Source organism: Oncorhynchus mykiss, chromosome 15 (genome assembly GCF_013265735.2).
Source record: "Oncorhynchus mykiss isolate Arlee chromosome 15, USDA_OmykA_1.1, whole genome shotgun sequence".
NCBI lineage: Eukaryota > Metazoa > Chordata > Actinopteri > Salmoniformes > Salmonidae > Oncorhynchus > Oncorhynchus mykiss.
Genome location: NC_048579.1, coordinates 23,187,889 through 23,212,043, shown reverse-complemented (window position 1 = coordinate 23,212,043; position 24,155 = coordinate 23,187,889). Strand labels below are relative to the sequence as shown.

Here is a 24,155-nt window from a genome sequence, read left to right as displayed (position 1 = left end):
CTGCATAAATGATTAAAAGTTCTGTGACATTGTCATTCTTCCAAACAGAGGCGTTAGCAAGTATGCAAAACCCACAGAATAAGTAGAACATTAAAGGAAGTACTCACATTTTGTCATTTGAGACAAAAAAAAAGTGCAGAGGAATATCCGTAAAGGACATGGTTTATTGGAAATAGTCTGAATGCAAGTGAGATGATTTTTATTTCAAATGCATAGTATAGTACTCCACAAATGTTGTTTACAAGAGGTGTTACAGAAGCCATTGAGTATTATGAGGTCAGAATATAAACTCCTAGGTAATAAATTACATGGTGAACAAAACAAATATCAAACAATTAGATATCAGCACACGTTTTCTTCACTTCATGTATTCACATTGCCACCTTGTGGTTTACAAACATCACCTGTAGAAATCAACTACCTAAACCAAGGGTAAGCAAGGACAACATCATTTATTTTAAAATTATAAATTGAATACATGTGAAAATGAGTAAATGCTGTTTTATTAGGTTTCAATACATAGTATGGTATGTGTTTTAACAGTATCAATAATTAATAGATTAAAATATTAATTATCAATTGCAAACCCAACAGAACTGATAATGTTTCTAGGAAGTGCTATTGTAGTTATTTTAACACTCTATATCCTTTAAAGACATCGAGAGCAGAAAGTTAAATCAATTTCATTTTATACAAATATATTGGTAATAGTACACAATCTCAAATTGTACAGATCATGAACACTATTCTAATGTATCAGTAAAGCTTGGGATTCATCAAATACAAAACATGAATATGGTGGTTTTAAAACCCATCAACAATGCCACATATATAGTAATCCATCAACAATGCCACATATATAGTAATCCATCAACAATGCCACATATATAGTAATCCATCAACAATGCCACATATATAGTAACCCATCAACAATGCCACATATATAGTAATCCATCAACAATGCCACATATATAGTAACCCATCAACACTGATGCCTTGCTGCGAAGTTAAATAATGTGTTTTGTAGAACTTTAACAGTTAAGCAATTGTATGGATATATTTTACATGATGGCCACTTGAAGCTTATATGTTTGAGTGTCATCAACAAAAATCCAGTCAAAAAGGTTTAAACCATACAACATTGTGATTAGGGCTTTACGATTGACATAAACCTCATTTGTAAGATACGCTGCATGAAACAACAACACATGCTTTATCACACAGTGGGGTGTTCAAGGAACAGGATCTGCAGAATCAGAGCAATTGATAAACGGGGCATTACACTCCTGCGAAACTGGTGGTTGGTTATTTCCAATCACACAATGATGTTCACCAGCCCCCAGATTTTGGTTGCAATTGACCGTGACAGCGTCATTACTAGCTGTGTACATCTGAACTTCATATGTTTGACTATCAACTCTGAACATGGGAACTGTGCTTGCCATGCACATCTGACCACTTTGGGTGGGATGGGTGTTGACAGTCAGTGTCCAGACTGAGGGACAGGCCTGTGTTGGGAATAATTGTTGATTGTCTGGCAGGAAGGTGTGATTGTCATAGATTTGCTTGTCGTGATCAATGGCTTTCTCTTGGATGTTTTTGAGCTGGCAGTTGGTCATGGCTTCGTTTTCCAGCGCCCTTTTCTCCTGAGGGCTGACATTGCCTGAGTTGCTGCTGAAAAAGTCAAAGAATGTCAAAAAGACAGGGATAAAAGTTATGCCATGGAACAGTCCAAAAAAGATGACAAGGAACATGATCTTGAAGAAGGTTCTGAAGATGTAGTTCTTGGAAGCAGACAGCACTATCACGCCCAGTATGGTTGACAAAGCACCCTGAAGTATGGGATAGCCCAAATGGAACAGCGCTTCCACGGCTTTCTCATTTGCAGTTGGCTTCTTATTGGAAACAAAGGCATAGGAAATGTGTGCGGAGAAGTCCACGGAGAATCCAATGCAGACAACAAGAATGATCATGGATATGGTGTCTAAATTAACATCCCACAATGCCATGAAACCAGTAACGCCCACAATGACAGAAGCGATGGAGAACGTCACCCACAGACAACAGAGAGGGTTTGGAATCAGTAGGAGGGAGATCAATAACATGACTGCTGTGGTGACGGAGATATTCTGAACGGTGTTACTCACTATGACAGCGTACTGATCATGGTATATAAAGACAGGGTGGTATACCAGTAGAGGGACAGAGCATCTCCTAGCAGTATCTCGCAGATTGTTTAACATGTTCATTTCATCAATGGCAGTAGTGATATTGACAGTCTGGATGAAGAAGCGTGAGGCACGGATGGAATTATTTGTGAAATTTACATCTTGCTTGAAGTCAGAGTAGGATCTCAGAAACGAACTTAGGTTTGTCTTGAAAACATTTTCAACACTCAAATTCAGATTTGTATGGTACCCATAATATTTATACGATTTCAGCCAGGATGTAAAGATATCTTTCTCAATAAAGGACAGGTTTTTGAAGTCCTCTACACAAGATTCAAGATCCAACATATTCTTTTCCTCCCAGTATGCAAATTCACCCCTTATGATTACCATGATATTTGGCCCATACTCATAAAAGTAGGCTTTTTCATCATCATAATACCTATTCACATATGAATCATCAGCAGCTAAATTGCGAAGGTCAATACCCTCCTGTATCTGGAAGCATCCATAAATGCTGATGGACAAATACACTGAATAGAGCAGGATCACGCACACCTTGGTCCAGGGCTTTACCAGAAAAGGGCCGTAGTGCTTCTTAAAAAAGTGATTCATGGGCTGTACTTCCTCTGCTCCAGTATGGCGGTCGTAAGCTCCTCCCACACAGCACAGGTCGTACCATTTTGAGCGACCCACGGGGCAATCCTCTGGGACCTCCTTGCACGTCAGCCAGTGCTTGTTGCTGTTCTCACGCCTCCCATTCAGTACGAGGAACGCCCCAAAGAAGGTGATGCTGTAAAGAAAGCAAAACAAGATGGCCGTGCTGGTGTACAGGCAGAAGGATTGCACAGAGCGGAATGGAGTCATGAGCCCGATGTAGAACGCTAACACATCTGTCAGGGTGGTGATGGTAATGGAAATGGCTGCCTCCTTGTATGTATCTGCTAAGCGGTCTTCCACCCGGGCGTGAACGTTGGTCTGCTGCCAGCAGGATATGAGGATGAACATGTCATCAACACCAATACCTGCAGAGGAAATATAACATATACAAAATATAATATATACTGAATAAAAATATAAATGCAACATATAAAGTGTTGGTCCCATGTTTCATGAGCTGAAATAAAATATCACAGAAATGTTCCATATGCACTTAAAGCTTATTTCTCAAAAATTTGGTGCACACATTTGTTTACATCCCTGTTAGTGAGCATTTCTCCAAGATAATCCATCCACCTGACACGTGTGGCATATCAACAAGCTGATTAAACAGCATGATCAATACACAGATGCACCTTGTGCTGGGGACAATAAAAGGCCACTCTAAAATGTGCAGTTTTGTCACACAACACAATGCCACAGATGTCTCGTGTAATTGGTATGCTGATTGAAAGAATGTCCACCAGAGCTGTTGCCAGGGAATTAAATGTTAATTTTTTTACTTAAGCCACCGCCCATGTCGTTTTAGAAAATTTGGCAGTACGTCCTCACTCCTTGCCTCACAACCGCAGACCATGTGTTACCACGCCAGCTCAGGACATCCGGCTTCTTTACCTGCGGGATCATCTGTGACCAGCCACCCAGATAGCTGAAGAAATTGTGGGTTTGCACAACCAAATCATTTCTGCACAAACTGTCAGAAACCGTCTCAGGGAAGCTCGTATGCATGCTCGTCGTCCTCACCAGGGTCTTGACCTGACTGCAGTTTGGCATCACAACTGACTTCAGTGGGCAAATGCTCACCTTCGATGGCCACTGGCACGCTGGAGAAGTGTGCTCTTCATGGATGAATCCCGGTTTCTGTACCTGTAACTGTACCGGGCAGATGGCAGACTGGTGTCGTGTGGGCGAGCGTTTTCTGATGTCAACGTTGTGAACAGAGTGGCGAATGGTGGCAGTGGGGTTATGGTATGGGCAGGCATAAGCTAAGAACAACAAACAATTGCATTTTATCAATGGCAATTTGAATGCACAGAAATACCGTGATGAGATCCTGAGGCTCATTGTTGTGCCATTCATTCGACGCCATTACCTCATGTTTCAGCATGATAATGCACGGCCCCATGACGCAAAGATCTATGCACAATTCCTGGAAGCTGGAAATGTCCCAGTTTTTCCTTGGCCTGCTTCCTTACCAGATATACCACCCATTAAGCATGTTAGGGATGCTCTGGATCGATGTGTACAGCGTGTTCCAGTTTCCGCCAATATCCAGCGACTTCGCACAGCCATTGATGAGTGGGACAACATTCCACAGGCCACAATCAACAGCCTGATCAACTATATGCGAAGGAGATGTGTCGCGCTGTATGAGGCAAATGGTGGTCACACCAGATACCGACTGGTTTTCTGATCCACGTTACTACCTCTTTTTTAAGGCATCTGTGACCAACAGATGCATATCTGTATTCCCAGTCATGTGAAATCTGTAGGTTAGGGCCTAATTAATTTATTTTAATTGCATGATTTCCTCATATGCTGATTGCTCTTTGAAATTAACTCTTTGAAATTGTTGCATGTGGCGTTCGTATTTTTGTTCAGTTTTATTATATCTTTCATTTAGTTGACGCTTTTATCCAACCCGACTTAAGAGTCATGCACCCAGGATTTGAACAAAACAATATGAAAAGTATCCATAGCTCCTTACCCAATATCAAGAAGGGGGAGTTAGCCACAGTCATTACAAAAGGCACTCCAATATGCAGCATCATCCCGAAGGCAGACAGCACCGCTAGCCCTGCAGATAATACTCCAAAGGTGGCCACCCATACCTTGTTCCTCACACAATCAAACCTGTTGAAAAACAACAACATACCGGTCAGACCTTGGGCCTATGTGAACCAAAGAATCCCAAAGGTCAGTCATTGATGAACGCCATAATAGGTTTGCTGTGTGTTGTATGTATATATCACATACATACCTTAAGCAAGACACAATGGAAAAGACTATGGCGATAACATATGTGATGGAAAACAAGGGGATAACGTCCCTGGTGTTGGCCTCGAATTCCACCTGCCTAGACAGTGATGTAGAATGTGTAACCTGGGAAGATGAAATGCAAAATTAGGGCATGTCATCATTTATGCTGTCAACCTTCCCATCCAAACGCACACACACAGACACAGACACACACACACACAAGAACACACACACACAAGAACACACACACACACACACACACACACACACACACACACACACACACTTGACCAAAGACAAAAACCCGTGCCATAGAATTACTCTTCCATACACATACAATACAGTATAGTATAGTAAGCCTCTGAAAAGCAATGCACTCAATAACAGTATACACTACGTGTCAATAGACGCTGCACTAGCTTGCTCTCTCCAGCAAGTGAACTGGCGGATCTCCCTACCATCTTCTCTCATCTCTGGCCTGCTGCCAAGAGACTCATCCAAGTGAAGGAATAACAATGGCTATTGATTTATGTAAGACTTGGCCGTGCTGAATGAGCCACAATCATGCAATAGAGACCGCTTGTGTGCAAGCAGTTCAAAGACAAAGATAACAGCTATTCAGTGTGCGATTAGTCATGCTTCATGGCCCACAGAATTCTCTCAGCACACCCCTCTAAACGAGCCACAAGCAGACTAATCTGTGTCAGTTTTGGAGGTACTCGTCATCATACGGTGGAGTAATTCTGGTGCAGGATCATTTTAACTCAAGAGGAAAGATTCCACAAAACAAATGCGTTTTTGTTCGTTGATGTGTAAAGTCTGTCCCATGTGTTAATCTGTGTGAAAGACTATGCGATGGGGATGCATATCTTACAAATGGTGCACAATCTCATGTTAGACATTTTATTTCTATAAAAACGAAGACATACTAATTAGGAGGTAGATATAGGAGGTAAAAAAAGAGTCAACATTCCGCCAATAAATAAATACGTTCTACAATATGTGTTAAATCCATGTTTGGCTACATTGCTATATGGCCTAGGTCTACTTACCGTGATGAAATTCAGTGACTGGTTGGAGGGGAAAACCTTGAGGAATTCGTTTAGCCACAGATCTGTTGTAGAGCGGTTACCTTCTTTCAGACAATAAAAAAGTCGTATTGCTTTAGCACTCTTTATGACTGTTAAGCTTACATTAACTCCACCGACAGAATATCCTAGAAATATTGTTGTGAATCCAAAACGGAAAAATGGAAAGGTGAGTTCAGTCTGGTCAATGTTGCTACCATAATGATTCATGATATCTAATATTTTATTGGGAATACATTTATTGGATTTTCTGGCGCAAAGTCCTTCATATGTAAGCTGTTCATGACCTCTCGAAAGTTTTATTTCCCGGACCTTCTTGTCTAAACTTAATATTTCTTTGATGGCTCCATTGGTGAAGATGTTGGGATCTCTTGAGACCGCTATGAAGGATGCAAATTCCCCCATGGTGTACAGTCTCTGGTTTGAATACACCGAGTTATTCAGCGGAAAGTTCTCTTCTACAAATTTTCTCTCAAGTTTTGCGGGTCCGTTTACTGGTGTAAATTGGTCCTCGATGTTGTTGGCCTCCATGTCCTCAAGAAAATAAAACCCAGTCCCGAGCGCTGTAGAGATGACCAGGGGGCAGATAAAGAACCACCAAGGATGCCTTCCCACGAAACGGCCGAATTTCTGAAATCCAATGGAGAATGGCTTCTCAACGCAGTCTGTCCGACACCCAGCCATATTAAATACCGGCATTTTGGAGAGGGAGAAAAGAGGCAAAACTTATTAGTTTGATGTCTTGTTTGACATAAGGATGAATTACACTCCCAACAAGACGCGACTTCAGTTTTGGTTTCCAATAGCTGATTTTAGCCTATTCAAACTTTATTCCCGACGAAAAGTTCATTTTTTACCAGAGGCTTGAATTCATAATACATTCGGACATTAGCATTTTCTGACGCACTAGCCTATGAAAGCACTGTGAAATCAGCCTAGAGCGACCACTCTTGGGAGCTCATAAAAGTGTCCCTGAGGGTGGGAAATTCACACGATACCCAGTTTTACATAGAAAATAATAATTGTTTGAATCGAAAAAAATATTTCCCAGTTCATTATAACATTCATATGACCATGCTAAAGTTGGCTATTCCTAGATAGACTAGAGTCGGACTAACCATAATAATTATTATTATTATCATCATCATTATCATTATCATCCTCATCACAACTAGCTAAAGTGGACACATATTGGCCTACATAGCATGTAGTCTTAAATCTTCATACACTGATTTATTACATTGATTAGACACTCATAATTAATAAATTATGTATATTAATTTATCCGGTTTCACTATTTGAATATGCAAAAGAACATGCTATGTTTTGTTTCTCAAACCTTTCGGGACAAGGACAAATTTGTCATTTATATGAGTAGGCCTTTAGTCAAGAGATGTCCCTGTTTCAGAGGTTATGTCAGTTATATATAATATTTTACTATATACGCTTTATCATAAGACATCAGCCGCTAATAGAAATCAAGGAGAATATACTCACGGCGCCAGCGCATCTTGATGCGTCTGTTCTCAGCCCAGCCAAATGCCATGGAAGATGGTAGGGTCATTCTGAACAGGAATATTAATGAGAAGAGTAACTCATTCATGGCTACAAAGTATGTGATTCAATTATGACGGTGAAATGGAGTTTGCAGGCCCAATAATTATTTCCAGCAACGTGATTTGGCAATCTATTCATTGGGGCAAGCATAGTTTGCTTGTGGATAACAAGTGCTTTCCATCACTGAATAGAAACCCACAGGTCATCTATAATAGATTCCACTAAATAATACGTTATTATATAATAAGATACATGAAAGTATAACACATAGTCAGTCGTCTCTTAAACTATGGGGCTACATGGATGTAGTTTCAATATAGGCCTCTCATACACATTATAGGCACACTAAATAACACAATTAACACATTTCTTTCGTTTAAAGGGGCAATCTGGGATTTAAAAACAATTCCCAAAGAACGGTTTTTGTTTTCAACCCCGTCACTTGTTGGTAAACAGCTAAGGGATGGTGCTGGCCACCCTCAAATTCATACAAATTATTGTTTTAACAATGTTTTGAAGCTATAGTGTTTGCTTGCATTGTTTACTAATAATTTAGTAAAACAAGCATATATTTGGGGTTCTGATTTGGTAAGACAATCGAACGAAGCTCATGAGGCATTTATAAGTATTCTTTAAGAATCAATAGCAATTTTTTAAAAGGCAAACAGTTGATGTGGCCTACCAATCCCAGATTGCCACTTTAACAAAAAACTTCAGATGATTTATGTGAAACATTCTGTCAGACTACTTAAAGATATCTACAGTATGACAAAGGTCAGGCCTATAACATTGTTATTACATGATTGTGCCTCCTCCCAGATATACAATTTTGAATAGTGTTTGATCCAAAAGCAGGAAATTGAGCACACAAAAAAATTGAATTTCCAGGGGATGAATATAATAAAAATAATAATACAATTTTAAAAAATGAATTAAGGTTCAAGTGACTGGTTCATTGGAAATACAATTTTATTTGACATTTTACAATAATACAATGAAATACAGTACACATTAGCACATTTGTTTAAGATTAATATAAGAATACAACAAGATCCAAACTTATAAATGTAAAAAAACACATTCTAAAATTGAAAGAAAAATATATTTTGTAATACTAGCAAAACATTGCATAACATCTTCCACAAATATTATTCAATTTAGTGATAATTAACAACATATTTACCTTTGTTACAATGTTATGTGAGGACCAGGTCATGCCAAAGGTAATTGCAGTCTTGTGCTAGTATTGTTTTCATGATATGTGTAATGTTTCTAAATGTTATCTGATCAAACATGCAAATATAATGGGAAAATCTGATATCTACATCTTTATTTTCAATATTCAGCTTTTGAAATCTCTATAGTCTTGTGAACATGTCATCTATCATGCCCTCTTTCTGGTCATCATTCTGCGATTCACCCTCAGTGCCTTCCATCAGGTTTGAAATCAATGTCGACAGTGTGCTGTTTGGGTCCAGCAATTGAACCAGTGGCACGTTCACACCCCTCTCCTGAAAGATGAGGTTCTGCAAAGTCATGGCTAACATTGAGTCAATGCCTAAGGCAGAGAGAGGAGAATCGTCATTCAACTCATTCTTGTCAACACCGATTGTTTCACTGAGTACAGATCTGATATAACCACTTGGGGAGGAGGAAGCAGCATTATGTCCAGACCGGGACTCTTTCAATTTGTCTTTTTGCATTGCCTCTTCCACTAATGCAGTCATACGCATGGTCAATGAGGCATTTTGAGACATGACATTGTACTTCATGTTTTTGAAGTTGAACTTGCATATAGCCTGTTGAGGTTTGTTTAGCTGGAGGCATTGTTCCAGACTTTCGCGAATCTCTGTAACATCCATCACCATCAATCCCTTTGCCTCAAGAAATCTTTGGAAATGATCCTTGTTCAACAAGAGACCAAGGTTCAAAGGCCCCCAGTTGATGGATTGCCCAGCTAGTCCAATATTCCGTCTATAATGACAGAATATGTCCAGAAATGAATTGGCTGCTGCATAGTTTGTTTGTGAGACATTGCCAATGAACGCTGCAACAGAGGAGTAGCACACAAAGTAATCCAATTTGCAGTGTTTCGTGGCATGGTGTAGATTCAAAGCCCCATTCACTTTGGGCTTCAGGACTTTCTCATACAGAGACTTGTCAAGGGATTCAATCAGGCCATCGTGCAGGACAACTGCACTGTGGAACACTCCTCTGATTGGACAAGAGGGAAACTTCTTGCCAATGAGACCAATCGCTCTGAGCACATGCTCAGAGACCGAGACATCACATCCCATACATATGATATGGGCACCGTATTGCTTCTCCAGATTGCAGATCTCCTGCTGTATGTCAGGTGTGGGGCTACTTCTGGAGAGTATGACAATGTACTCTCCACCTTTCTGAGAAATGAATTTCACAGTTTCAAATCCCAGCCCAGTGAGGCCACCTGTGACAATGTACATAGAATTCTTTTGGAAAAGCTGATTTGGTTTAGGCAACAAAGGAATTTTGGACAGTGTGCCTCTGGAATCATCTTTACCTAGTGCCACAACAGGCACGGTCTTTGAGCTAAAATACGATTCAGACTCCTCAACAGGCAAGAAGTCGATGCTTCCTGATGTCAACCTTTGAAAGGTAGAGTGTTCTAGAACAAATGACTTCCTGTCCAAATGCATGGACTTGAGCCAACGATAAATGTGTGGCTTCTGGGCAATGAGTGATCCCCTTTGTATGATGCTGGACATTTGAAGAGTTTGCATTCGAACACTATCCTTCACATTTTGGAAAACACTCTGTGCCAGCAAGCATTGGGACTGGGATTCACAGACAATGAGAATGTGTCTAACACCAGGGAAATTGCCTGCTTTTGCCAACAGAGATTCGTCAAATGGCGGAAGGAGGACAAATGCATCCATTTTATCAGCATTTACAAACAGCCCATTGCACTGTGTCCCTACAATGACATTCCATCCTGATTTGTTTGCTGTTTGGGCTAAAACCTTGAGCAGACCAGAATCAGGAACAGAGGAGATGATCCCCAACCTTCTCTGTTCTTTGACTCTAGTTAACGCTTTGTACAATATTTCCCATGCCAGCACAAAGTAGGACACACAAGGAGCCTCCTTTAGAAATGGGAGCCTCTTTGTTTTGTAGCATGCTTCTTCAGGAACCATGATCGCAGAGGATGCAAGAACAGGGTAGCATGAGACAACATGGTCTCCCACTTTCAGTTTGCTCACATCTTTCCCGACAGCTGTGACAGTGCCACTGAAGTCAAGGGCCAAAAGCTGATGGTTCTGGGATGTGTGTTTGTTCCAGTAAATTGTCTTGCCAAAGTGCAGATCAGAGACACTGACAGGAAAGTAGTCTGAGGAATGAACAGATATCTTACTGAGCTGAATCTCAACTGATTTCTGCTGGATGTCCTTTTTCTTGACCTCACAGCTAATGGCAGACAAGCTAGTCATTCTGTAGGGGTCAGCCGTCTGAAAGATACATGCCTCGGACATTGAAGAAGACATACTTCCCCCAGAGCTCTCAATGCTTTCCATGGGAGTATGCACAATATCAGATTTAAAAATCAGCCCATCTTTCACAACCAACTCCTGGTATTTGCTGCAAGGGTATGACTTTAAGACCTCAGACAGAGCTCTGATGTCCTCTGTAGAGACAGAGCTGATGTCAATCAGCTGGAAGGAAAGATCTGCCATTTCTGCAGCGCATGCTCTAGTCATGCCTGAGAGGGCAAAGCCTGGGCTGATGCGGTCTACTGTGTTCTCTGCCGATCGGTAAGTAATTACTCTGATGGAGTTTGGAAAATTACTCGCCCTTAGTTCCAGGACTAGTTGACGGAAAATCTCACAGCAATTTACTATATTCTCCAGAACAGTCTCGGTTTTGACTGAAGTGAGTTCTTCCTCACCCCACATAAACAAGACCTCTTCAAAGTTTTTCTTGATATCTGAGATATTAAGGTTTGCCAGAAGTGTGGGAAATCCATGGTTTAAGAACTCCTTAGCATGTGCAAAGGGAATGTATTTAGACATTGAGCTCAAGTGTGGCTGCATGGCTTTGGAAACTCCTACCTGGTCAGAAAAGACCAAGGCCTTTCGTGCCTGAGAGGACTTGATGTCCTCAGAGACAACCCTGAAGTCATTGTGGAAGAAGTATTCCTCAACAACACGAGAATGGCTCCCAAGGTACTTGATCATCACATGCTTAAGCTCAACCAATATTCTTCCCTCTTTGTCTGTGAAGCAACCACATACTTCAAAGTGATCAACTCCAACATCAATTGCTCTCACATAAACAATCATTTCCGGTTGCAGAGGTTCAAAGACTGTCAAGCTGCCTATTTTGGCAGGAAACCCAGGCCTGGAAGAGAATCCGTGTGCTACTGTAACAGGAGCGAGTTGCATCAGGAAGTCTAGAACTACAGGGTGAATACAGTAGTCATGCAACTGAGACAGCAATTCCTCTGGAACTGTGACAACTGAAAAAGCCTCCTTAAGCTCTTCACCATAGTGTACATCACCCTTGTTCTGGAAAACAGTGCCATACTGAAACCCACCATGACCTATGTTGTAAAACTCCTCAGAGCTCACCACTGACTTGCACCTTTTGTGGATAGAGCTTAGCGAAATGTTCTGCTCTTCGACTAGTCTTTCTTGCTTGCACACTATTGTGCCTGATGCATAGGTTGAAGAGGAAGAATGTATCTTAATATGTGTCTCATCTTCTGCTGGTTCAAGTTGCACTTTCATCTCTGGTGCATTTTTGGTGAAAACAAATGGACTTTGAAAGCTGATGCTGATTTGCAGTGTGTTGAGTGGCACTTTTGGTTTGGCACTTAACATGAAAGCAGACAAACCCAACTCAGTATAGAAAGCACCAGGGACAATGGCAACACCATTGTGTTTATGCTCATGCAAGTAAGATACTGAGTCAGAAAACAAATCACAGCTAAAGCTATTGCCCTCACTTCCTGTCTGAGTTAGCACAGGATGAGTACCTGCTGTATTTATTTTTGATGCAGGAATGATAACATCTCTCTGAGTGGAATCAAACTGATACACAGGGAAATGTGTTGGTAATGCCTCACAGCCTCTGTAGAATTGATCCCAGTCGATCTGAACCCCAGACTCAAACAGTTTGGATACAGTGGTCAGCATTGTCTCATGATCTTTTTCTGGCTGCACTGAGGACATAACTATGGTGTCATTTCCCAGAGTCTCCTGGATGTTCCTTTGTAGAGCCCTTCTAGGGCCTATCTCTACAAAGACCACATTATTTTTGTCTTTGGTTGCTGATCTCACTGCCTGTTCAAATGAAACAGGCTCTCGAATGTTCCTAGCCCAGTATTTGCCTGCGCTGAAATCTGGCTGCTCTACCTCCTTCCCTGTCACTGTGGAGAACAATTCTGTCTCAACATGATTCACCTGTAAAGAACCAATACTGTCCTCTATTTGAGAGAGGATGGGATCCATCATCTGGCTGTGGTATGCAGCAGGGACATCCAGAACATGGAGGAACAGATTCTTACTCTTGACTGAACTGCTTAGCTTTTGATGGAGACTGTCTATAGCATCAGCATCACCTGCAAGGGTGCAGGACTGTGGGCTGTTGGAGGCAGCCAGGCAAACCTTATTTAAGTAGGGGGGAAGGAGGTTCAAGACCTCTGACACGGCCATGTTACTGACCACAAGCATTTTCCCTCCTGTTACCTTACTCTGCAGAGTACTGCGGAAATAGATCACCTTCACTGCATCCTCAAGGGACAACAGACCAGAGCAGTGGGCAGCAGCAACCTCTCCAACAGAGTGGCCAAGAATGGCATCTGGTTTGATGCCCCAGTGCTTGAAGAGACTGGCAATGCCAACCTGAATGGCAAAGAGGAGGGGCTGGACAACATCTGGGTTTGAAAAGTCCTTACTCTCAGACTCACTCTCAAGTCTCTCTAAGATGCTCATGTTATTGAACATTTGGAAAAGCATCTCCACCTCCCTGATCTTCTCTCTGAACACAGGCTCATGTTTCAGGAGCTCCTTGCACATACCTTGGTAGGTCACACCATTACCACAAAAGACAAATACTAACCTTGGATCTGAGTATGAGGGGTAGGGAGTTTTACTCAGGGAAGACTTGAGTTGATCTTTTAGATCAACCAGAGAGGAAGTTCTGAAAGCCTTCTTGTATTTGTGTTTTAAGTGACTTCTCCTGCAAGCAGATGTGTATGCAAGAGCTTCTAAATCAACTTTGTTGTCTTTGTCTATCTGTTTAATTGTGTCCTCCATCATCATACTGATAGACTTTTCAGAACTCGCAGAGAGGACAAAATACTTGTGTGATTTTCTACCACTCTTTCTAGAAACCTGTGACTGCTTGTGTTGCTTGACAATAACATGTGCATTTGTTCCTCCAAAACCAAAGTTATTTATCCCTGCAACCCTTTCAACAGAATCTCCCCACTTTTCTGCTTCAGTGGGAACCTTTACATTTAAGGCTTTAGCGTCTATACTGGCACTGTCCTCAGAGTAGAACAGTGAAGGGACAATGATTTCATGCTTCATCATTAGGAGTACCTTGATTAGACCTGCCACTCCAGCTGCAGATTCTGTGTGTCCAATGTTGCCTTTCACAGAGCCGATGCGGAGTGTTTCTGAACCTGGAGGTCTGGCTTTGGCAATGACTTTGGAGATGCTGCCTGCTTCTATGGGATCCCCCACTGGAGTTCCAGTCCCATGAGCCTCTATGTACTGGACAGATGACAGGTCAGACTGTGAATAGATTCTGCGGAGCAGCTCCTCTTGCTGGACCATGGATGGCTTGGTGATTGGAGTGACTGTGCGGCCATCTTGGTTTACAGCAGTTTTTCTTATGATGCCCCATACATGGTCATTTTCTTTGAGAGCCTGGGTAATTAATACATAATCAGTGTGAAATATCATGTGTAGCCTGTCAGAAACATTGACAGCGATTTTGTGACAGTTAAACATAAGATATTTACTTGTTTCAGTGGCTTCAGCAGAATAACCCCGCAACCCTCTCCTCTGCCATAGCCATCTGCTCTGCTGGAGAAAGGTTTGCTTGTGCCTTCAGGGGAAATCATCTTTGCTTTGCTGAGAGCGACAAAGACTCGTGGTTGTATGATACAGCTGACACCACCACAAAGGGCCATCTCGCAATCACCTGATAAATTAAAGCATATAAAATACCCCAGATTATATTTAAGCAACAAGGCCCAAGAGGTTATGGTATATTTAAGCAATAAGGCATGAGGGGGTGTGGTATATGGCCAATATAGCACGGCTAAGGGCTGTTCTAATGCACGACGCAACGCAGAGTGCCTGAATATAGCCCTTAGCCGTGGTATATTGGCCATATATTTAAAAAAATCCAAAGTGGCTTATTGCCACTAACATAAAAAGAACAGTAAATAATTATTTTTGACTCATACCCGTGGTATATTGTCTGATTTACGCACGGCTGAAATGCTGTTTCAGACAGTCAGCGCATCCAGGACCCAAACTCCCCGGTTTATAATTTGTAATGAGATACCGACCATGTTCTTTTAGTGTTGAATTATGTCAGGTATAATTTTATTGAGAAAAGGTTCCATGCACGTGCAATGTAAATATGACACTTTACCAACCTTGTCTTATGGCTTGACAAGCAAAATGAAGTGCAACAAGGGATGAAGAGCAGGCACTGTCAATTGACATTGAGGGTCCAGTGAAGTTGAAGACGTAGGAGACTCGGTTGGAAGCTAAACTCATAGCTAGTCCAGTGCCGGTGCAGTGGTTGATTATATTTGGGTTGACACTTCCGGCAGATTGTTCATAATCTCTGTTCATTAGCCCTTCAATGAAAATAGACATACTTTGTTACAGTTTGTTGAAAAGAATAACATTACATTTGAATATTTTTCTAAATGGAAACATAAAATTAAAATTATGTTAATGCTTGTGCATGTCACATAATGCAGTGTTGACTTTTGGTGTTTGCATGATTGTTTTTTTGTGTACAACAAACAGTTAAATAAAAATATTATTGTTCTGTCTTAAAAGTATGAAAATACACACTACCATTCAAAAGGTTGGGGTCACTTAGAAATGTCCTTGTTTAAAAAAATAAAATAAAAAATCCATTAAAATAACATAACATTGATCAGAAATACAGCGTCGACATTGTTAATATTGTAAATGACTATTGTAGCTGGAAACGGCAGATTTTTTATGAAATATCTATATAGGCGTACAGAGGCCCATTATCAGCAACCATCACTCCTGTGTTCCAATGGCACGTTGTGTTAGCTAATCCAAGTTTATCATTTTAAAAGGCTAATTGATCATTATGCAATTATGTTACCTGAAAACTGTTGATTTGATTAAAGAAGCAATAAAACTGTCCTTCTTTAGACTAGTTGAGTATCTGGAGAATCAGCGTTTGTGGGTTCGATTACAGGCTCAAAATGGCCAGAAACAAAGTACTTTCTTCTGAAACTCGTCAGTCTATTCTTGTTCTGAGAAATGAAGGCTATTCCATGCGAGAAATTGCCAAGAGACTGAAGATCTAGTACAACGCTGTGTACTACTCCCTTCGCAGAACAGCGCCAACTGGCTCCAACCAGAATAGAAAGAGGAGTGGGAGGCACCGGTGCACAACTGAGTAAGAGGACAAGTACATTGGAGTGTCTAGTTTGAGAAACAGACGCCTCACAAGTCCTCAACTGGCAGCTTCATTAAATAGTACCCGCAAAACACCAGTCTCAACATCAACAGTGAAGAGGCGACTCCGGGATGCTGCCCTTCTAGGCAGAGTTGCAAAGACAAAGCTATATCTCAGACTGGCTAATCAAAAGAAAATATTAAGGTGGGCAAAATAACACAGACACTGGACAAAGGAACTCTGCCTAGAAGGCCAGCACCTCTTCACTGCTGACATTGAGACAGGTGTTTTGCGGGTACTATTTAATGAAGCTGCCAGTTGAGGACTTGTGAGGCGTCTGTTTCTCAAACTAGACACTCTAATGTACATGTCCTCTGGCTCAGTTGTGCACCGGGGCACAATCTGAGCATTTACGACTATGTAGATATTCCATAAAAAACATGCCGTTTCCAGCTACAATAGTCATTTACAACATTAACAATGTCTAAACTGTATTTCTAATCAATTTGATGCTATTTTAATGGACAAAAAATTTGCTTTTCTTTCGAAAACAAGGACATTTCTAAGTGACCCCAAGCTTTTGATTGGTAGTGTTGGTGTAATTACTATTACTATAGTTGCCATGATAATTCATGATTTACATATTACTTCCAAATGTTATTATTGAGCATATAATGACCGTGGTTCATAGTAGCAATACTAAACATTACAATTATTGTAACTACACTCTTATAAAACAAAATATGCTAGAACCTAAAAGGATTATTTGTCACGACTTCCGCCGAAGTCGGTCCCTCTCCTGGTTCGGGTGGCGGTCGACGTCACCGGCCTTCTAGCCATCGCCAATCCACCTTTTATTTTCCATTTCTTTTGTCTTGTCTTCCCTAACACCTGATTTCAATTCCGCCAATTACATGTTGTGTATTTAACCCTCTGTTTCCCCCATGTCCTTGTCCGGAATTGTTTCTTGTAGTGCTTGTGTACGTTATGCTGGTGGATACCGGGTTTTGTTTGACCCATTCATTGATTGTTCTGTTTACGGTGGTTTTTATGTTTATTAAACGACACCGTTGTAAATCAGTTTTTGCTCTCTGCAGCCAGTACGCACCCCGTGACATTATTTGGCTGTCCCCATAGGAGAAAAGAGTTCTACCTGGAACCAAAAAGGGTTCTCCTATGGGGACAGCCAAAGAAACCTTTTGGAACCCTTTCTTATAAGAGTGTGATTTACTTTTAAAATGACTAAATGCCAGTTGTATAAGAGAACAGAATATTGTTCACCTTACCCAAAAACACCCCTGTCCTGGTCCCATTGGCCTTCTCCATTGGTATCCCTGCATTTTCTAGAGCCCTGTATGTACACTGAAGAAGGTATTTTTGCTGGGGATCCATTTGCTCCACTTCTGTTTCAGTGATGCCAAAGAACTTGTGATCAAACAGATTGAACCTGCGAAAATTATTGGAAATGCAAAGTTAGTTTGATTTAAGTCTCTGGTGACAGATTGCTAACCAATTTGGGACTAGCCACTGCTACCTACTTCTGATAATATAATTTCCTAACCAAAGATGTATTAAGTCAAGGTCCCTTAGTAAGCATATAAGATAAGATGTATTTTATTGTCTATGAATTTACAGAGAATGGAAATGTGTCTTTATGCTAACATAACAGAACCCAAACCCCGAGACACACATAAATACCCTGAGGCGCTGGAAGCATTGAGTCAGCCACTGCCACTGCAGAAATTATGGAGTTCTCAGCTGTTATCGTGACTGTTGTATACATTCCACCTCAGGACAACAAATATAACAAGCTGGCACTTAGCGAACTGTACGAGGCTAAAACAAGCGGGAAAACTTACATCCGAAGGCTGCATTTCTTCCATTATTATTCCGTATAATTAAGACATGTGATTCCCAACTTCCATCCACACCTCTCCTTTGCCACTAGGGCCGATAAAGTCCTAGACCACTGTTACTCTACCCACAAGCAAGCATACAAGGCCCTCTCTTGTCCGCCATTCGGCAAATAAGATCATTACTCCGTACTTCTGCTTCCTGTTTACAAGCAGAAGCTCAAACAACAAGTCATTTTATGTGACTTTCTCCTATGAGAAATGGCCACCCGAATCAAAGATTATGCTACGGGACTGCTTGGCTAGCGCTGATTGGAATATGTTCAGAGACTCCACCGATAACGTCGACGAGCTAACCACCTCGGTTACCGGTTTCATAAAGAAATGCATCGGCAACGTTGTCCCCACAGTGAAGGTTCCCTGCTTCCCCAATCAAAAGCCCTGCATTAACACCAAGGTTTGCGCTAAACTAAATGACAGGGCTACCGGACACAGAGCTATCGCAGACAACCCTGATGCTATGGCTGAAGACAGGAACAAGTACAAGATGTCCTGCTACGACCTTTGCAGAGTCATCAAACGAGCAAAATGACAATATAGGAATGTAGTGGAATCATACTACACAGGCTCTGACGCCCGCCGCATGTGACAGGGGCTACAGTCCATTACGGATTACAAACGAAAACCCAGCCCTGATCTGCTCAATGATGCCTCTCTTCCAGATGAACTCAATGCATTTTATGCTGGCTTCAACAATAAAAACACTGTATCATGCGTGAGGGATCCAGACGATATTCCAGGGCGTGTTCTCAGAGCATGCGCAGATCAGCTGGCTGGCATATTCATGGTAATTTTCAACCTCACCCAGTCTGTAAAATTACTACCATCATTTCTGTTTCCAAGATCTCTAAGGCTTAATGCCACAATGACTACCACCCGGTAAAACTCACATCCGTAATAATGAAGTGCTTTGAAAGGCTGGTTATGACACACATCAACTACATCATCCTAGACCCATTCCAATTTGCATACCACCCCAACAGATAGACGATGCATTCTCAATTGCACTCCACACTGCCTTCACCCACGTAGATAAAAGGAATACCTATGTGAGAATGCTGTTCAATTACTACAGTTTAGGGTTCAACGCTATTGTCCCCTCCAAGCTCGTCACCTAACTTAGGCCCCTGGGACTGAACAACATCTTCTGCAACTGGATCCTGGACTTTGTGATCGGCCAACCCCAGGTGGTGAGGGTAGGCAACATCACCTCCGCTGACCCTCAACACTGGGCCCCACAGGGGTGTGTGCTTAGTCCCCTCCTGTACTCCCTGTTCACCAAGAACTACGTGGCCACACATGACTGCAACACCATCATCAAGTTTGCTGACGACACGACGGTGGTAGGCTTGATTACCGACGATGATGATCCCTAGAGTCATTACTTTGTAGAAACACCTTTGGCAGTGATTACAGATATGAGTCTTTCTGTGTGAGTCTCTAAGAGCTTTCCACACCTGGATTGTGCAATATTTGTCCATTAGTCTTTTAAAAATTATTCAAACTCTGTCAAATTGGTTGTTGATCATAGCTAGAAAACCATTTGCAGGTTTTGCCATAGATTTTCAAGTAGATTTTTGTCAAAACTGTAACTCTGCCACTTCCGGACATTCACTGTCTTCTTGGTAAGCAACTCCGGTGTAGATTTGGCCATGTGCTTTAGGTTAATGTCCTACTGGAAGGTGAATTAATCCCCCAGTGTCTGGTGGAAAGCAAACTGAACTAGGTTTTCCTCTAGGATTCTGCCTGTGTTTAGCTCCATTTCGTTTATTTTCTATCCTGAAAAACTCCCCAGTCTTTAACAATTTCAAACAAACCCATAACATGATTCAGCCACCGCTATGTATGAAAATATGGATAGTACTCAGTAATGTGTTGTATTGGATTTGCACCAAACACGACACTTTGTACTCAGGACAAAGAGTGAATTGCTTAGCCACGTTGTTTGCAGTATTACTTTAGTGCCTTGTTGCAAACAGGATGCATGTTTAAGAATATTTGTATTCTGTACAGGCGTCCTTCTTTTTACTCTGTCAATTAGGTTAGTATTGTGGAGTAACTACAATGTTGTTGATCCATCCTCAGTTTTCTCCTATCACAACCATTAAACTCTGGAACTGTTTGAAAGTCACCATTAGCCTCATGGTGAACTCCCCGAGCGGCTTCCTTCCTGTCCGGCAACTGAGTTCGGACGGATGCCTGTATCTTTGTAGTGACTGTGTGTATTCATACACCATCCAAAGTGCAATGAATAACCACCATGCTCAAAGGGATATTCAATGTCTGCTTTTAAATTATTTTTTTTTAACACATCTACCACATCTTCACCCGACCTCATTTTCTATTGTATGGTGTTTGTGTTTCTCTTATGTGCAAAAAAAGGAATCTTTACGTTGTCCTTCTTTGTGCCCTTCTTTGCAAGGCATTGGAAAACTTCCCTGGTCTTTGTGGTTTAATCTTTTTTTTTTAATTCACTGCTTGACTGAGGGACCTTATGTGTGGGGTACAGATATGAGGTAGTCATTCACAAATCAGGTTAAACACTGCAACTTAAGTGACTTATTAATCACATTTTTACTCATGAACTTATTTAGGCTTGCCATTACAAAAATACTTATTGTCTCAAGACATTTCATCTTTTCATTTTTAATTAGTTAACATTTTGAAAAACATAATTCCACTTTGTCATTATGGGGTATTGTGTGTAGACCAGTGCCAAAACATTTAATCCATTTTAAAGTCAGGCTGTAACACAACAACATGTGGAAAAAGTCAAGGGGTGTGAATATTTTCTGAAAACACTATATCTACCTCTATCACTCCAGTATGCCTGCACATTGTAAGTATGGTATTGGAACTGCCCCTGTATAAGGCTTCTTACTTTCTCGTGTTCTACCTATTTCTATTTGTTTTGCGTTCTACCTTATGTTATTTTTAGTGCTACGTTGATATTGATTACTGCGTTGTTGAGTTTGAAGCTTACAAGAAAGACATTTCATTGTACTTGCGCATGTGACATTAAAACTTTAATGATAGGGTAAGAAATGGTATCTAGGATGATGCCTTATCTTAATACCAAGTATGTCAATTGCCATAATAAATAGATGCGCCTCAATATGATGTAATATCCAAATGTCAACATTTTTACATGTAGGGTTGCTGCACATGAACCTGTTTTATTAGAGATTTTGATTAATCAAATCCAAACAGGCATTTTCAAATTCTGCTCTACAAATTAGGCCATTATTTAAAAAAAAATATTTGACCTTTTTAATGCCTTATCTTATAACTGATGTTTTGGGGGAAATTGAAAGAGTAGCTAGAACTGTGTTTCAATGTTGATCCTGGGGACAAATGCACTTTTTGTAATGATTTTTGCTACAGTTAAGCATGAATTATTTTAAGGGCTCCCAGATGGCGCAGTGGTCTAAGGCACTGCATCTCAGTGCTAGAGGCGTCACTAGAGACCCGGGTTTGATTCTAGGCTGTATCACAACCGGCTGTGATTGGGAGTCCCATAGTGCGGCGCAGAATTGGCCCAGCGTCATTAGGGTTTGGCCGGGGTAGGCCGTTATTGGAAATAAGAATTTGTTCTTAACTGACTTGCCTAGTTAATGGAAAAGTATTTCTTATTTATTGAATGCAAGGAACAAGGCAAAAATGCATACCCATCAATAAGTGCAGCCTTCGCTGTGCGCGATTTCCCCACTTTGTTGTCATCAGGGTCATACCACTGGGAACAGTCAAATCTCTCAGTTGGGATTGGCACTGCACAGTTCTTCCCCTCCAATAGAACCTTCCAGAAACTGTCAAGCCCCTCTCCTGTACAGACACATAAATGTTTAATTCAAAGTTGGAAAGTAAATATCATGATAGTTATTTCATATTTCACGTTATAATTACTATTGCACCAGTGATGCAGCCGGGTGGACAGCTGGCACAAGTTAGTGTTCCAAAGTCAAGAGATTCCCAGCATTCACTTTTCCCCCGTTTTGCCCCCATGTTGTCTCTTGTTATGCAATTAATAAAGGTGGGTAAACTGCGTTTACTTACATATACCCTCCACTGGTTGTAAACATGCACACCAAAACAGTAAAACAAATAATGAACACATTCTAATTACATACTATCACTTTGATGTCTCAAATTAATAGATTTTTGCCTGTTTTTGTCAAATCAATCTCTATTGAAATAGAGGGAACCACTTTAAGTAATCAGACAATGCCAAATGTGAGCTGGGGTGACTGCATCACATTGCATGTCCTGTAGTGATTTAACACATCAAGATTATTTGGATATTTTTTCAGAACCCCTTTTTTATGCATAAATGTAAAGTTTTACCTCCTGGGAAATTGCAGCCAATACCGACTACAGCAATGTCGTCCTCAGCATCTCCCATCTTTACACCTGTCAGAAAATGCAAAGAGCGAACTGGCATGAGTTCATGATCTTCAGGAAAATGTTATGGACAATGCGATCAAACAAAAAATAACTGGTGTTCTTGCAATAAAATGTAAAAAACATTGCCTTCCAATTGTATTAAAATAGTACTATTCAGATCAGTGAAATTACTTTAACATGCACCTACCTCATGAGTCTTGAATCTTCATTTGGCAATAAAATCAATGTCTCAGTTGAACTTTTTATAGTTTTTCCTTCAGTCGTCTTCATAACACCATAGGTTAATCATTGCCTAAATTTCTAAAAGATTTAGAACTTTCACCCTTACTTTGCTTCCTTCAGAAGGTGGGAAAGTACCCTAGGACACAAAGGAAGTGCAATTTTAGATAAGAGAACTGGTGTGAATTCTGATTTTATCTTTGTTAATAATTGCTACATGCAAGTAAGACGTTGGATATGATCTGGACCAACACTACAGGTGAACTCATTACTCTGAAGGTCATTGGGAAGCAAGGCCGCATTTGGGGCACCGACATCCCCGAGTTATCTGTCTGGTTATTTTAAGGAGCATGGCTGGAAAAAGCTATTTCCTTAACACTTGTGCTGAGGAATGGAATGGTGCACCAACCAACTAAAATTCAACCTTATGCTAGGGAGTTTTAAGGCAAACCTTAAGAAATTGTTAATGGGCAAAATGCTTTAAGATATAGAACAGGCTAAGAGAAAGTATAATAGTATTAATGATTGGTACTTGGTCATCTATTTGATACATTGGACTGTTTCCTCCCTATTGATGAGATGACAGGGTTTCTTTCTGGATCAAAAAGGGGCTTAGGGGCCTCCCGAGTGAAGCAGCAGTCTAAGGCACTGCATTGCAGTGTTGCGGCGTCACTGCAGCCTGGGGTTTGGTCATGTTTCTGAGGACGCATGACTCGACCTTTGCCTCTCCCGAGCCCGTTGGGGACTTGCAGCGATGAGACAAGATCGCAATCACGAAATTGGGGAGAAAAGGGGGTAAAATAAAAATATTTTAAAAAAGGGGCATGGCAGGGCTGGATTTGAGAGATCATGTTTGAAGCCTCCATCTTGGCGGTGTAGAGACATTTCTGAATTTTTAAGCCAATTTCCTGCAATTCTACAAATGTATCAATGGAGATGAGACAATTATAATTATAAACAATTATACACATTTTCCCATGGAACTGTGAGAAAATATTGCACTTTTTAAGCTAATTTTCTGCGATTCAATCTATGTTGGCATGTAGTTGATACACATGGTAAAAAAATCTGCTGAATATTGACCGAGCGAGTAAACTCCCACTACCATCAATTCTACTTGCTAACATGCAATCATTGGAAAACAAAATTGATGACCACTAAGACTGCACTCCTCAAACTCTGTAAGGCCATAGGCAAACAAGAAATTACTCACCCAGAAG

At 40.9% G+C, this 24,155-nt stretch overlaps 2 protein-coding genes across 4 annotated transcripts; both read right to left on the bottom strand.

The window, feature by feature from the left end:
• Nucleotides 1-146: 146 nt before the first annotated feature.
• Nucleotides 147-7,111, bottom strand: ptchd3a (patched domain containing 3a). Its single transcript, XM_021562745.2, has 4 exons — nt 6,140-7,111; nt 5,089-5,210; nt 4,816-4,961; nt 147-3,193 (listed from the first exon to the last, which is right to left on the bottom strand). The coding sequence occupies exons 1-4, from the start codon at nt 6,872-6,874 to the stop codon at nt 1,233-1,235; spliced, it is 2,964 nt and encodes a 987-aa protein (XP_021418420.2). The 5' UTR covers nt 6,875-7,111; the 3' UTR covers nt 147-1,232.
• A 1,573-nt stretch (nt 7,112-8,684) lies between these two features.
• LOC110489817 (probable polyketide synthase 1) lies at nt 8,685-22,940 on the bottom strand. 3 transcript variants are annotated; one of them, XM_021562742.2, is made up of 7 exons: nt 22,904-22,940; nt 22,657-22,722; nt 21,984-22,137; nt 17,689-17,849; nt 15,387-15,593; nt 14,742-14,923; nt 8,685-14,646 (listed from the first exon to the last, which is right to left on the bottom strand). In XM_021562742.2, exons 2-7 carry the CDS (start codon nt 22,712-22,714, stop codon nt 9,091-9,093), a joined length of 6,318 nt encoding a protein of 2,105 aa, XP_021418417.2. In that variant the 5' UTR covers nt 22,715-22,722; nt 22,904-22,940; the 3' UTR covers nt 8,685-9,090. The 3 variants fall into 3 exon arrangements, with proteins under 3 accessions (XP_021418417.2, XP_021418418.2, XP_036799973.1); XM_021562743.2 differs by lacking the exons at nt 17,689-17,849; nt 22,904-22,940; XM_036944078.1 differs by lacking the exons at nt 21,984-22,137; nt 22,657-22,722; nt 22,904-22,940 and adding an exon at nt 18,262-19,078.
• Nucleotides 22,941-24,155: the final 1,215 nt, after the last annotated feature.